The sequence below is a fragment of the Ornithorhynchus anatinus genome, chromosome 4, assembly GCF_004115215.2.
Source record: "Ornithorhynchus anatinus isolate Pmale09 chromosome 4, mOrnAna1.pri.v4, whole genome shotgun sequence".
In the NCBI taxonomy this organism is placed as follows: domain Eukaryota; kingdom Metazoa; phylum Chordata; class Mammalia; order Monotremata; family Ornithorhynchidae; genus Ornithorhynchus; species Ornithorhynchus anatinus.
Genome location: NC_041731.1, coordinates 1,946,316 through 1,961,792, shown reverse-complemented (window position 1 = coordinate 1,961,792; position 15,477 = coordinate 1,946,316). Strand labels below are relative to the sequence as shown.

The 15,477-nt window shown below is 53.4% G+C and overlaps 1 protein-coding gene across 13 annotated transcripts in view; it reads left to right on the top strand.

Annotated features, from left to right (window-relative positions):
- The window catches only part of ADGRB1 (adhesion G protein-coupled receptor B1), a 122,246-nt gene that overhangs the window by 15,963 nt on the left and 90,806 nt on the right, over positions 1 to 15,477 (top strand). For all 13 annotated transcript variants that reach the window (XM_029062833.2, XM_029062832.2, XM_029062836.2 and 10 more), the window contains exon 2: positions 8,552 to 9,450. In XM_029062833.2, coding sequence (XP_028918666.1) covers positions 8,727 to 9,450 — 724 coding nt within the window. In that variant the 5' untranslated portion in view covers positions 8,552 to 8,726. The remainder of the gene's footprint in view (positions 1 to 8,551; positions 9,451 to 15,477) is intronic.

Below are 15,477 nucleotides of genomic sequence, written 5' to 3'. Positions count from 1 at the left end.
ATAATAATAATAATAACGATGGTATTTGTTAAGCACTTACTACATGCCAAACACTGTTCTAAGATCTGGGGTAGATACAAGGTAACAGGTTGTCCCACGTGGGGCTCACAGACTTAATCCCCATTTTCCAGATGAGGTGACTGAGGCCCAGAGAAGTGAACAGACTTGCCCGAAGCACACAGCTGACGAGTGGCAGAGCCGGAATTATAACCCACAACCTCTGACTCCCAAGTCTGGGCTCTTTCCAACAAACCACGTTGCTTCCATTATGTTGGGAGCCAGTTCACTTCATCCCTCAGTTTTCCCACCTGGCCCGGTCCACCGTCTATCAGGACTACCCTCTGACCTTGGGTAATGCCAGGGTAGGAAGAAGGCCCCAGCCCTTCCTTGCCTCCTCACCAAGAGTGGCACAGCCCAGCTATCTAGTAGAGAGGCTCAACCGGGAAGGGATGCCTGCTCTCTGCGATCTTGAACCCGTAATGTTTCTTCCCTCCTCATCGGCACCTCTCTCTGTTCCCCTGCCCCCCTCCTGCCCTCCGAGCCCTCCCTTTCAGACCCTACACAAGATGGCTCTGTTTGCCAGCCTCCAATCAACACGGGGCTATTCAGACCGTCTGGGGCCGGGTGACAGAGCTGCTTTTGTCTCCGTCTGTAGGGATGTGATGGCGCGTCAGGGTGGTCTGGAGAACGGGCTGAGACCCCGAGGACTGAGGCCTTGACAGGCACGGAGAAGAGGAGGCGGAATGTTAGGGGTTTCCCAGAGGGGAAAAAATTGCCGAGTCTCTGGGTGGGTGCTTGGGGCTCTAAGTGTTTTGGGGTGAGTCTGCAGGTCAAGGATTCTATGTTTAAGCAAAATTGAGAGCTGTTGGTAGGCGTGTGTGTTGTGTGTGTGTGGTGTGTGTGTGTGTGTGTGTGATCACCATGTAAAGCCTGTACATCGGGGTTAAAGAGGTATAGGAGTAGAATGTGATGCGATTTGCATCATTCTGAGTGTGCTCGTTTTTTTTTCATGCCCATTTTGTTAAGTGTTTACTATATGGCTAGGCACTGCGCTAAGTGTTGGTGCAGATACAAGCTTGGACAGAGTCCATGTCCTACATGGGGCTCACAGTCTCAATTCCCATTTTACAGATAAAATGCTGAGGCACAGAGAAGTTAAGTGACTTACCCAGAGTCACACAGCAGACAAGTGGCAGAGCCAAGACGAGTACCCGGGTCCTCTGATTCCCAGACCTGCTGCTCTTTCCAGTAGGGTACATTTGAGTTTGTATTGAGGTGTGGGCCTGTGTGTGTATGTGTGTTTGTCCATACTTGGGTTTGTGTGTGGCAAGGAAGAGTGAGTCAGAGAGAGGAGAATGGGAGCATTCCTCCCCTAAACAGGTCAGCTTAAACACTTACTTAAGGGAGGGTGTGGAGTTTCCGCTCCTAGAAACCTTTAAGGAAAAATCAGATACCCATCTCTCCCAGCTGGGAAAGTCATTCACCAGCCTGGAAGCTGGGGGATGGGTAAGATGACCTCTTGAAGTCCCTTCCAGCTCTGGAAATCTGGGATCCGGTGAAGATTGGAGGTGAGAAGCTGAGAGGAGAACAGAGGGTGAACTGGGAAGGGAGAGCAGAAGAGTGACAGTGACGGTGGCCTAGTGCTCTGAAGATAATGATAATAATAATAATAATGGTATCTGTTAAGCACTTACTATGTGCCAAGCATTGTTCTCTAAGTGCTGGGGTAGATACAAGGTAATCAGCTTATCCCACGTGGGGCTCACGGTCTTAATCCCCATTTTACAGATGAGGTAACTGAAGCACAGAGAAGTTAAGTGACTTACCCAAGGTCACACAGCAGACAAGTCGTGGAGCCGGGATTAGAACCCACATCCTCTGACTCCCAAGCCCGGGCTCTCTCCACTAAGCCACACTGCTTCTCCGAGACTCCTCCTGCAGTTCCTCTTGCCTACCCATCAGTGCTCTCTGTGTCTACAAATGTCCAGAGGGTGAGTCCCATTGGGAGCAAGGTGTTAGTTGGGAAAAGAATAGCGGAGGGTCTCACCCTTGACCCGCTCCTCGTCCTGAAGTCAGTGGAGAACAGAACCCCAGTTCTTGTTTTGAACTTGAATCATCACCATTACCACCAACATCTCCATCATCATCATCACCATCCAGACCCTCATCCCCCACACCATCGCAACCATCGTCATTATCATCATCACCATCGAAACCACCGGCAGCATCATAGTCATCAACGCAACCATCGTAATCCTCATCACCGCCATCCCCATCATTATAATAATAATGATGATGGTATTTAAGCGCTTACTATGTGCCGAGCACTGTTCTAAGCCTGGGGTAGACACAAGGTAATCAGGTTGTCCCACAAGGCGCTCACAGTCTTCATCCCCATTTTACAGATGAGGTAACTGAGGCACAGAGAAGTTAAGTGACTTGCCCAATGTCACACAGCTGACAACATGGACGACGGCGGGATTAGAACCCATGACTTCAGACTCGCAGGCCCGTCCTCTTGCCACTAAGCCATGCTATTTCCCATTATCATCATCACCGTCATCATCATCAGGACCAATACCACCATCATATTCATCTTCACCATCATCAGATTCATCATCTGTATCACCACCACAACTATTATCATCACGATGATCATCTTCAGCAACCTCACCACCCCCCACGCATCTACCATAATCGTCCTCATCACCATCGCCACCATCTCCGCTATCATCATTACCTCACCCCCCTTATTACTATTCCTTGAATTTCTACTACTATCTCTCAAGATCTCAAAAGAGTCACCTCCTTCTGTTTTGTCACCACCTTCACCCATCAGGGATGAGAAAATTGAGGTCCAGAAAGGTTAAATGACTTACCCAGAGCCATCCAGCAAGTCGACAGAGGAGCCAGGACGATCTCCCAGATCTCTTGACTCCCAGCCCGGGATGATCCTAAGTTGGAAGGCAGAGCCAGTTGCCCTAGGGTCACTGGAATAATTTCAGCCAGTTGGAAGGATGAGAAAAGCAAGGATCACTGAAGCCCTCTGATATCTAATACCTTATTTTAGAATTCTGTTTCTTCTTGCCCGCCCCCACAAAAGCTCTGATGAGGACTGTTCACAAGGACCCAGATGGATTCATTTCACTTTCCCCTCTGCTCCCATTCCTCACCCACATGGAGCAGAGCAAGGTGGGTCTGGAGAAGGAAAGGAAGGAAAGGACTTGGATAACCCTCTTTTGGAGGATCTGCCCTGGATAATCAAAAGAAGGGTACATTTCATCTCCGAGGAAAGGGAGGGAGCTGCCTGGGTAGCCCTAAACCCCCCAGATCGCTGCCCAGGCCCTGGCCGGAATTGAGTCAGGCTTCCTCGTTAGCCCAGCCTGGGGACTGTGGTTTTGCCTGGGATTGCGGTGGTAATTACTCTTTGTTCCTGAAACCAATTACTCTGCAACCCGCACTGTGGTTAGATGACAGACATGATCACAGACTTACCCAATGAAGACGGTAATTGGCGGGTAATTAAATGGTGAAGCTGGGGAAAGAGTAAATAATGGCTCCCCGCCAGCTTTCCCCTCTCCACTTGGCCCTCTGGGCCAATGCTGGGAGACTCCTACTGAGATCTCAAGATCTCCAAGCACTCTGATCCTATGATATGGATAAAATTGTCCCAGTGGCTGTCCCTTACCCCCAAACCTCCCCCAAATCCCTCTGAGCCCCGAGGTTCCTCTGCTGCTCCGGTTTGCCCATTTTCCATCTCCCCTGCCCCTCTCTTCAGTCTTGCCAGTGACCTTTCACAGAATGCCAGGGACAGAGCATCTCCTTCTTGCTTGCTCTGACTCCCAAGCCTGGGCTCTCTCCACTAAACCACGCCGCTTCGCCGAGACCCCTCCTACAGCCCCCTCTTGCCTACCCCTCAGTGTTCTCTGTGTCTCCAAATGTCCAGAGGATGAGCCTCACTGGCTAGCCGAGGTAATAATAATAGCACTGTTGGTATTTGTTAAGTGCTTACTATGTGCAGAGCACTGTTCTAAGCGCTGGGGTAGATACAGGGTGATCAGGTTGTCCCACGTGGGAATCACAGTCTGCATCCCCATTTTACAGATGAGATAACTGAGGCACAGAGAAGTGAAGTGACTTGCCCACAGTCACACAGCTGCCAAGTGGCGGAGCAGATCACCCTACTGGGATCGCCCACGCTATGGGCTTGGCTATGTCCTGACCAGGGACACGGGACAGGCAAGGTTGGAGCAGGCTGAGTTTAGGGATAAAGTTGTCCTTCTCTTTCCATTGGCCAAATAACCACCCGCACTGGGTTCATTTGTGTGGTTCCTGTTGTTTTGGTTTGTTTGGTTGGGTGCTTTTTGTTTTTTGGGGGTTTTTTTTAATGGCATTTATGTTCCTGGCACTGTTCTGAACACTGGGGTAGATACTAGGTAATCAAGTTGGACACAGTCCCTGTCCCAAATGCTGCTCACAGTCTTAATCCCCATTTTTCAGATGAGGTAACTGAGGCTCACAGAAGTTAAGTGACTTGCCTAAGATTACACGGCAGCCAGTTGCCGGAGCCGGTTTTAGAACCCGGGTCCTTCTGAATCCCGGGCCCATGCTTTCTCCACCAGGCCACACTGCTGTTGCTGGTTTTGAACCTTACACCTCCAAATTTCAATGCGGTCCTTCTAGGTTATAAACTCACTGTAGGCAGGGAACCTGTCTACCAACTTTATTATATTGCACTCACCCAAGCACTTAAATACAGTGCTCTGCATGCAGTAAGTGCTGAATAGATATGATTTATTGAATGATTCGGGAGGTTGGCGGGGGAGAAAGCAAACGACCAACAGTTATGTGTCCGTTTTGCTCGCACCCTCCATGGTCTCTGTACATTTCCATTCCGATGGCTCTCCACCTCCATCTTTCCTTGAGTCCTAATCTTTTCGGTCTCCTCTTCCGGAAGCTACTCCGGGTGGTAGAGGCAGGAAGAGAAGCTCATTCCAGACGAGGGAACCTGGGGAGACTTGTTGATCCCGAAGCCCAGTGTGGTCTGGGATCCCCCTCTCTGCTTCTAACCGGGGATCCCTGGGTCCCAGGAAAGAGAGCTGAGTACAAGACAGGGGACTGACCTGTATAGCTCAGCTGGATCTCGTTCCCCAGGATCCGGGATTGGGGGTGGAGCCTAGAGCCCGGGGAGGGGGTCACTCCAGTCAGAGCCCCGTCACCGCCCCCTCCCCGGAGGAGGCCAGGGGAGGCTGTTTCCGGGGCTGTCCGTGTCCCCAGCTCACACGGCTCCGGCCCGGGGCTCTGGCAGTGCAGGGCGGGCTCTGATGAATGCAGGTCCAGCTGGCGGCACACACAGCCTGCCCTCTCCCCGGCTTTGGCAGGGGGACACAGGCCGGTTGTGTTCCCCACCCCAGCCCTGGGCCCGGGCAGGCTAGGCCCGCGGTTGGCACTGGGCGGGGAAGAGTGGATGGGGCTGTTGGGGGCCGGGAACCAGGGGCGATGAGCATGCAGAAGAGGCAGCGGGAGGGCGGGTGAGGTGATGAGGGGAGGAGTTGGACAAGTCCGGTGGGCATCTTCCACCTCCGCCGAGAGGAGCCTCGCAACTAAATCTGAGAGAGTTACCAAAGAGGCTGTGTGGAGTCATCCAGGCTATCCCCCTGCCTCCAGGCTGGGCTCCGTTCAAACTACCACATAGAGTCTTCGGTTCCGGATGCCTCAGGAGAGGATCCCGGCACTAGGCAACTGAGGTTCCCGTTAGAGAACACACTGGACCTTGCCCTCAGGGAGAACCCAGACTGCTAGAGGGCACAAAGCCAACAGGCAGAGACAAAACTACTCACAAGTGGCAAAACTAGAACTGCAGTGATGACAGGAAGGAATTAAGGGAGAGGGCTGTCTACGATCTGGACTGGCAGAGTGGAGAGTGAATCGGGGAAGACTGCTTGAAGGCCGTAGCCCCAAAATGCTGCAGGGAATCGATGGTGGGAAGAGGAAAGCGATAATAATAATGTTGGTATTTGTTAAGCACTTACTATGTGCAGAGCACTGTTTTAAGCACTGGGGGAGATACAGGATAATCAGGTTGTCCCACGTGAGGCTCAGAGACTTAATCCCCATTTTACATATGAGGTAACAGGCAAAGAGAAGTTAAGTGACTTTCCCACAGTCACACAGCTGACAAATAGCAGAGCTGGGATTCGAACCCATGACCGTTGACTCCCAAGCCCGCGCTCTTTCCACTGAGCCACCCTGCTTCCCATAGCTCCATCTCTCCCCCACCCACCTGATAGATTGTAAACTCTTGAGGGCAGGGATTGTGTCCACCACTTTTATTACACTCTCCCAAGTAAAAGTACAGTGCTCTGAACAGAGTAAAACCTCAGTGAATGCCATTGATTGACTGAGCAGGGCAGCTGTTCTAGAGGAGATTTGGGAGGAGGAGAAGGGAGAGGGAGGACAGTCCAGTCTGCAAGTAAGCCATGTGTGCTGGAGTGAAACAGGCAGTGTGAAGTAGAACAGAGCGGAGAGCAGGAGGGACTCCTGGCAGAGAGCTGAGAAGGCTCAGCTAACAGCACAGGTTGGGCCCCGGAGGGAGGCAGGAAACCACAGAAGGGATGCGAGCAGCAGGGAGGGAACCCAGATTTCCAAGTTCGTCTTCTGGGAAACGCTCACCCTGATCTGTGGCATAGGCTGAATGGCCCGAGGTCCCTCCCTTCCAGCAGAGAAGCAACCGGGAGTAAGTGGGTGGCCCGAAATGGGGAATTGAAAGATCATTTAGAGGGACGTAGCCAATGTGAAAAGTGCATTACCATCTTCTTTGAAAGAGACCCGCTCCCTTCCCCGACCCCCGAACATGAATCTCCAGCCAAAAGATCACCCTCTGGACTGTGAGTTCCTTGGGGGCAAGGATCAGGTCTCCCAACTTTACTTACCCAAGTGCTTAGTTCGGGTCTCTGCGTGCTCACTAAATACTATTGATTGACTGACTGAGCCTCCCCTCTGGCAGCAATAAATGGTATTTATTGAGCACTTACTATGTGCAGAGCAATGTATTAACTGCTTGGGAGAATACAATATAGTCAGAGGTATGATCATGTCTTTGAGGAGCTTATAGTATAGTGGAAATCCTGGAGAGGTTCACAGTGTTGGTTTCTGTCACGGATGCTGGTTGCCCTGGCCTCTGCCCGTTTTTGAGATGGAGTTTTAGCTAGACGTCGGCTCACTGTTGGCAAAAAAAACTGAGGGAGAGGGTGTTCTTGAGGGAAATGTGTGTGGCTGAAGGCTGATGGAGGCAGAAGATTGAAGGGGTGGGGAGGGACGTCTAAATCGGGAACAGGGAACGGAGAAAAATTGTGAAATCTCCTTCTTGGGGAGGGAGGAGTAATGATAAAAAGTGTGGGTTTTGTTAAAGGCTTACTTGGAGCCAAGCACTGTGCTAAGCCCTGGGGAAGATACGAGGCAATCAGATCAGATACAGTTCCTGCCTGACATGAAGTTCACGGTCTAAGACACACGGCAAGCAGATAGCCTCACTTTACAGAGGAGAAAACTGGGGCCCGGAGAGGCTAAGTGACTTGTCCAAGGTCACGCAGCAGGCAAGTGGCAATGCAATGCAAGTGGCGAAGGGCCACCCCTCAAAATCTAAAGAGGGTCGCTCATCCTGATGGAGAGCAGATTGGGGATCGACCAGAATCCGGTGTCCGCCCCTGTTCACCTTGAAGGGCGTAGACCAGTAGGGATGCTTGGCTCTCCTCAACCACCGTCCTTCCGCACCAAAAAGCCCTGCCTAGGTTTTTCACTGTGCCCTGGGTAGAAAGCCATTCGCCATTTTTCTCTTCACTCATCCTAGTTGCCTTGTCTGTTCCAGTTCTTGCTCCATCTTCCAGAGCCAAAGCCAGGACGCTTGGTGACCTCCAAGGGAGGCCTCGGTGTCCTCCTGGGGCCCCCGTCTTGGCCCCGCCCCCCACCCCGGGCTTGAAGGAGAAACTGGTTGGAGCGGGGCAACTTCAGGCAGCGGTGACCGTGCCGGCAAGCTGCCTGCATTGGGCACACGAGGGAGATGCCCACGTGCCGATGGCACCATCGACACGGGAGCCCCGCCCCCCGAGTTATAAGATTGATTAATTTTGTGAGCCCTATGTGGGACAGGGACTGTGTCCATCCCGATTATCTTGTACCTACCCCAGCGATTAGAATAGTGCTTGGCACGTAGAAAGCGCTCAAGAGATACCGTAATAATTAGGCTTAGTGGAAAGAGCACTTGCCTAGGAATCAGAGGATGTGGGTTCTAATCCCTGTTCCTCCACTTATCCGCTGTATGACCTTGGGCAAGCCACTTAAATTCTGTGTGCCTCAGTTACCTCATCTGGAAAATGAGGATTAAGACTGTGAAACCCTTGAGGGACAACCTGATTACCTTGTATCTACCTCAGCGCTTAGAACAGTGCTTGGCACATAGTAAGTGCTTAACAAATACATCATTATTACTATTATTATTATTATTAATGATAATAACAACCCCATTTTCTCCCTGTTCTCTGTCCCCTTCCAGGAGCGGCGGTGGCGGCCAAAGGGGGCGCCCATCTGGCGATGGCTTTGGGGGGGGCCGTGGCCTGAGCCTCCCGTGCCCCCGGCCCCAGGCCCGCCCCCTCGCTGGCCCCTGTTATGTCCAGGATCTGCTCGCTGCCTGACGATCTCTTGGAATTCCAGAGGACCAGAGACCTAGGATGAGGAATGTCGCCTTCGCCCTCAGCCTGCTTAGGGTATCTCCTTTGCTCTCCCTGGCCTGGACGGCGGCGGGCTCCCCGGACCCCGGGCCGGCCCCGTGCGCCGCCCTGGTCCAGGGCAAGTTCTTCGGCTACTTCTCCTCGTTGGCCGTGTTTCCCCCGAACGCATCCCGCTGCTCCTGGACCCTGCAGAACCCGGACCCGCGGCGCTACACCCTGTACCTGAAGGTGGTGAAGCCGGGCGGCCCGTGTGGGCCTCCTCCCGTGCGCACCTTCCAGTACGACTCGTTCCTGGAATCCACGCGTACCTACCTGGGCATGGAGAGCTTCGACGAGGCGCTGAGGCTGTGCGACCCATCCACGCGCGTCGCCTTCCTGCAGGCCGGAAAGCAGTTCCTGCAGATGAAGCAGCAAGGTCCGGGGCCTGGGAGTCCCAGGGAACAGGCCAGGCTGCAGGGGCGAGACTTCTCGGTGGAGTACCTGGTGGTGGGCAACCGCGGGCCCAGCCGAGCAGCCTGCCAGATGCTGTGCAAGTGGCTGGACTCGTGCCTGGATGGCAGTCACAGCCTGCACCCCTGTGGGATCATGCAGACGCCCTGCTCCTGCTCCGAAGGTGACGCGCCTGGGCCCCCCGGCCGGGACGGGGACTGCCCGAAGGACGGAGTGGCCCCCGAGAACTGTCTCACCAGCCTGACCAGGGATCGGGACGGAGACCGCCTGCCTGGTGAGTCCCGGGAGTGGGGCCTGGGTCAAACTAGGGGCCCGGGGACGGCCAGGAAGCAACCTCGGGGGCGACCCTCTGGCCGGCGAGGACAAGGATCCTGGCCAGAAGCCCCCGGGCAGGGTCGGGGTGAAGCCCACACGGAAGACCTGAGTGGAGGGGTGAGGAGGGGGTGGCCGATTCTGTTCTTGCCCCTCCTATCCCTTCCCCACCGCGGGGTACAGGGCAGTAAGGATCATCCATCCTGGTGGGGCCAGAAGGAGGAGTCCCACAGGGGGTGGGAGAGGGAAAGCCTGGATCTCCGATCTCTGGATCAACTCAGTGGATCTGGGGAGTGGTCTTGGTGGGGTCCAGGGAGTGGTGCAGGCCTGGACCAAGGAGGAAGGGACCATCTTGGGGCAGGAGGGCAGTAAACACAGAGACCCCGGGTTGCTGAGAGGGTTGAGCCCCAACACTCAGGAGGGAGAGTGCGTGGCAGAATCCCCCAGGAGGGCCAGGAATGGTGTAGGGGTGAGGGATCCTGGGATTAGAGGGACAGTGTGGGGAGATCTTGTAATCAGAGCAACGGGACGGCGGTGGAAGGGGAGAAATCCTGGGATCGGAGTGATGGCGGAGGGGAATCCGGGGATCAGAGCAAAAGGCAGAGGGATTCCTGGGATCAGAGGGACAGTGGTCGGGGGTATCCTGGGATCAGAGCAAGGGAGAGAGGGATTCTGAGTGCAGAACAATGAGGGGGGATACCGGGATCGGGATGATGGTGGAGGGGAATCCTGGGATCAGAGCAATGGTGAAGGTGAGGGGGCAGGTCTTGGGATCAGGGTGTTGGTGGAGGGGGATCCGGGGATCAGGTCAATGGGGCGAGGGGGATTCTGGGATCAGAGGGATGGTGGGAAGATCCTGGGATCAGAGAGAATGGAAGGAGAAAAGGAGAGACTGGTGCAGGTAGGCTTGGAGATGAACCCCTCCCAACCCACAAGGCGTCCCAAAGCCCAGCCGTGCCCCTGGGGAGGGGTCAACTGCTGGAGAGTGGGAGTGGTCCGAGTGAGCTCAAACCAACGGCAGATTCAGCCAGACCAGGAAAAGGGAGAGGAGGAGGAGGTAGGCCAGTTCTCTGAGGGTTGTTCCGGGACCCAGCCCAGTTCTAGAAACTCAGGGATGAGATGAGCCAGGGAAGACCGGGATAGATGGACTGACTGACTTCAACTCCCACCACTGGGGTCAGATAGCCTGGGCCACGGTAGTGGGGAGGGAAAACGTGGGTCTCAGGGGCAAGCAGAGGCAGGACCCGATGGCCGGGGAGTTTTTGGGCGGTCCATGAAATAGCAGGAGTTTCAGCTGGAGGCTGAGGGACCCGGAACCCGGGGGGCTTATGGCCAAGACAGTACGAAGGGGAAGGATGCCCGTCCCAGGTTGGGCACCTCGGGTGGTTGGAACAGGAGGTGGGTGATCTGGAGTGGGTCAGATTTTAGTCTGCAGGGATGACATAGGCTCCCCCTCATGTGATAAACGTGAGGGGCTTTGCTGCCTCCGAGAGCAGGTGGGAAGGGGTGTGTGGATGTATGATGTGTGTGTGTGCGTCATGCGTACCTGTGGGCTCGTGTATCGGTGACAGCAAATAAATTTCTTCCCTTGGGTCCTGTCCTCTTGTCCTCTCCATCAGAGAAGCCCCTGGTGGGTCCAGCACCCAGAAGTGGGGAGGTGGGTTCACGGGCTTGGGAAACGAAGGGGGGGACGGGTGTGAGTGGATGATGAGAGTCTGCCACTTTCCTCCTGAGGGTGCTCAAGAGCCACACCCTAACCCAGACTGACAAGTGCTTGTCAAACAGCCCTAGACCTGTCAGCTACCTCCTGCCCCCAGATTGCCTCGGGTCACCCCAGTCTCCCGGAAGTGCAGGGCCTAGGCAATAGAGAGAAAAGTGTCTCGTGAGCCCTACAGCCTGATCTCTCTGGGGGCCGATGTTTATTCTCACTGCTCCGGTCCACGTGAGCCGATCCCTTTCCCTCATAAAAGCACCAGTGTCCTGCCCGGGGATCCGAATCTCTGACTCCGGGCACAGCTGCTGAGCTTTGCAGCTGGACAATCCCCGTTTTTCAGCTTCGCCTCACAACTGGCCATGCCGTAGCTTAGTTTTATTCTCAGGACCAGAGAGGGAAAGCACCTGTCCCGAAGTCACACAGCAAGCCAGTGATGGAGGCTAGATTTGGACTCGTAACCTGCAGGGTTGCTGATTCAATCTCCTCTTCTAACTTTCATCATAATAATAATGATGATAATGCTATTAAGTGCTTACTCAATGCCAAGCACCAGGATTGAGAGAGGATAATGGACATACAGTCTAAAAGGGAGGAAGAACAGAAATCGAATCCCCATTTTATAGATGAGGAGACTGAAGCCCAAAGAAGTTGTGAGTTGTCCAAGGTCACACAGCTGGCAAACGGAGAGTCAGGATTAGAAGCCGAGTCTCTTGACTCCCAAGCCTGGGCTTTTTCCACCCGCAACTTTTCCTTCTTTTTACCCTGGAAGGGGCATCCAAAATTCGTGGTGTACCAGGGAGAGCCTCTAAGGGGGAGGAAGGCAGTTCGGCTCTTGGTTCTCCATCCGTGGGAGGAATAGATACTGCTACTCACAATGAGCAAATGGTGTCACAGAGAGGTTAAGTGTCTTGGATCAGGCCGCACAGCAAATTAAAGCTGAGAAGAGAGTAGGAGCCAGAGTTCTTAAAGGGGCTGTCTGCTTCTCAGCTCACTGACTCCTGGGGTCCACCCTGAAAGAGGGAAACTACCCTCCTGTGAAGCAATATGTTCTCGTGGAGAAAGCGCAGGCCTGGGAGTTAGAGGATGTGGGTTCTAATCCTGCTCTACCAATCGCTGGGTGACCTTGGGCAAGTCACTTAAGTTCTCTGTTCCTCAGCTTCCTCATCTGTAAAATGGGGATTCAATCTCTCTCTCTCCATCCTACTTAAACTGTGAGCCCCATGTGGGACAGGGACGGTGACCAACCTGATGATAAATTTCTATCTATCCCAGAGCTTAGAACACCTCTAGACACATAGTATGCACTTAGCAAATACCATTAAAAGAAAAAAAGACCATTCATTCAGGGACAACGGGCCAGACTCTGGGAATCACCCAGTAGTTCTAATAATAATAATGATGATGATGATGATAATGGTATTTAATCAGTGCTTACTATGTGCCAAACACTGTTCTAAACTCTAAGGTAGATACCAGGTAATCAGGTTGTCCCTCGTGGGGCTCACTGTCTTAATCCCCATTTTCCAGACGAGGTAACTGAGACACAGAGAAGTTAAGTGGCTTCCCAAGGTCACACAGCAGGCAAGTGGCGGATCCAGGATTAAAACCCATGTCCTCTGACTCCCAAGCCCATGCTCTTTCCACTAAGCCACGCTGCTTCTCTACTTATACTTCTGCCTCCTTCCGAGGCTGCTGAGGCCCATTTCCTCCCCCTCCCCAAGAGACGAACAATGTATCTCTGGGGGATGCTCAGTCTTCGGGAAGCATCATGGAAAGTTCAAGGCTCTATCAGGTTGGCTTGGGGTGGTACCTGCCGATTAGCGATTTGTGTGAGCCTCCAATAGTTTGCCAGGGTGGGGGGAGAGACCCCAGAGAATGTTGACTGGGTTAGTGGGGGTGGGAGGGACTCTCGAGTCTCTCTTGGGAGTCAGAACCATTGAGGAAGATGATCAGGCTAGAGGGGAGGCGGTGTGTGAGCTGAAGGTCTGGGGGAGAAGGAAACAGGAAGGGAGAAGAAAGCCATACTCTCTTCCCGGTTCGACCACTGATTTGCTGTGTGACCTTGGGAAAGTCATTGAAGACGTGTGACCTAGTAGAAAGACTGTGGGCCTCGAGTTTTGGGGGTCTAGACCTGTGTTCTGATCCTATCTCTGCCCTTGCCTGGTTTATAACCTTTGGTAATTCATTTCTCTGTGACTCAGTTTTCTCATCAGTAAATGGGGAAAAATACCTGTACTCCTTCCCTTTTCAGCTCTGTGAGCCCCATGTGGGAGAGTGACTGTGTCTGGTCTGATCATCTTGTAACTACCCTAGCACAGTGCTGGGCAAATAGTAGGCGGTTAACAAATACCACCACTGTTATCGTCACCATCACCACCATCATTATTTTTTAATGAAAACATGCACACACAAGCAGAGATACAAACCCATGGGTAGGTCTCTCTCTGTAGAGGGACTCACATTCTAACAGCCACAGCAGACAGCCAGCTCAAATCACTACCCAATTTTAATTAAAGCTTTCATCATCTTAACCTCCCTCTCCCCATTTCCCCCATCGCCCCCTGCAAGTGGCATCCGACGTCAGCGGGGAAAAGCCACTCTTTCCACAATTGAATCACTGACGGCTTGTCGGCCCGAACACACCCATTCTGTTGTCTTAAGTTTTGCTGCTCGAGGGGGTTTGGTTCTCGGGTTTCTTATTTATTTTTTTCTTTGTTTCTCTCTCTATCTCTCTCTTCCTGCTCTGTATTCTTCTCTGCCTCTGGTGAGACAGGGCTGCCGCTCTTGTGAGTCATTTTAAATATTCATGTTTTAATTAAAGGACTTTATTGCATGAACTGTATGTAGGATAATAAGAAAGTCAGCCCTGGGGTGCAGAGTACTGTGCTGTGTGTGTGTGTGTGTGTGTGCTTGTGCCCGCTCGTGTTTACTTTTCTAAGGGTTTGTAAAGTTGAACCTGGTGAGTTGCTTCTGTGACCCTGTGCTGGAAGGGAGGCAGAAGTCGGAGAGGGAACTCCAAATGCTTGGGGGGGCTGGTTTTGGAGTAGGGGGAGATCCCAGGGCCAGATTCCGGTTCATAGACATGACGGATGGGTGTGTGTGTGTGTGTGTCTGTGCAGGGAGTGGCATTGTGGCTCACCGGAAGTAGCCACTTCAGTCTTCCTTCCATTGCTCGTCTCCCTCCCATCCAGCTGCCTAAGCCCAGATTCTCCGGGGGTTTGTTCAGCCCATGAGTGGGGGGGGGGGTCCTGGACAGTGTGCTGGACACCAGAGAGCTGTTTGTTGGCAACACGGGTGCCCTGTGGAATCTGGACTGAGCCAGGCCCAGTACCAGAGTCCTGCTGCCGGCCAGTCTGCCCCAGGGGGTGAAAACATCACCCTGCCTCCCCTTCAGTTTCAGGACCGGAGGCTCCCGGGGCTGGTGTGGTCCCCGAGGGGTAGCTGCTGTCAGGCAGCTCCTGCCGGGGACCTAAGCCGGACCTCCGGTCTCTGGGAGCCAAAAAGGCAAACAGAGGCCACTTGGCTGACCACCTTGCGCTACTGGTCAGGTTTGAGGCTGGATGGGGAAGAGAGTGATTCAGGCACTTCTTTGGGTTTTTTCCCTGTGCTCAACAAAGGCAGAGCATTACTACTACTATTAAGAAACATCTCTTGAAGGCCAGGTAATAATACTCCAAATATACAGAGGGTTGCAATTTTTCCACTGCACCTTTCTCATCAGTTATCCTCCCCTCCCTTCCCGAAGCCTCTGTGAGAGAGGCAGAGGCTCATTATCCACCCCCATTTTACAGAGGGGCACAGAGAGGTGAAGGGACCCACTGAAGGTCGCCCAGCAGGCTAGGCAAGTGTGGGCAAGTCACTTAACTTCTCTGTGCCTCAGTTACCTCATCTGTAAAATGGGGATTAAGACTGTGAGCCCCACGTGGGACAACCTGATTCCCCTGTGTCTACCCCAGCGCTTAGAAAAGTGCTCGGCACATAGTAGGCGCTTAACGAATACCAACATTAACTCAGACCTCATGACTCCCAGACCTGGGTTCCTTCCATGCCTCCTCCAGCCAGCAGCCTCGGAGGCCCCGAGCATCCGACCGGCAGCACGGGACACAGACACAAAATACGTGGCGCCAATCACTGCCTGCTTGGCTTGGTTTGGCTTGGCTCGGCTCTGGAGCTATGGGTACCAGGAAGGTTGTCGGCCTGTGTGCCAACTCCCAGGCTCTCCACTTAGTGTGGTGTGCAGTGCGAAGTGCTTTGATAGCTTGGAATGATCAAGCA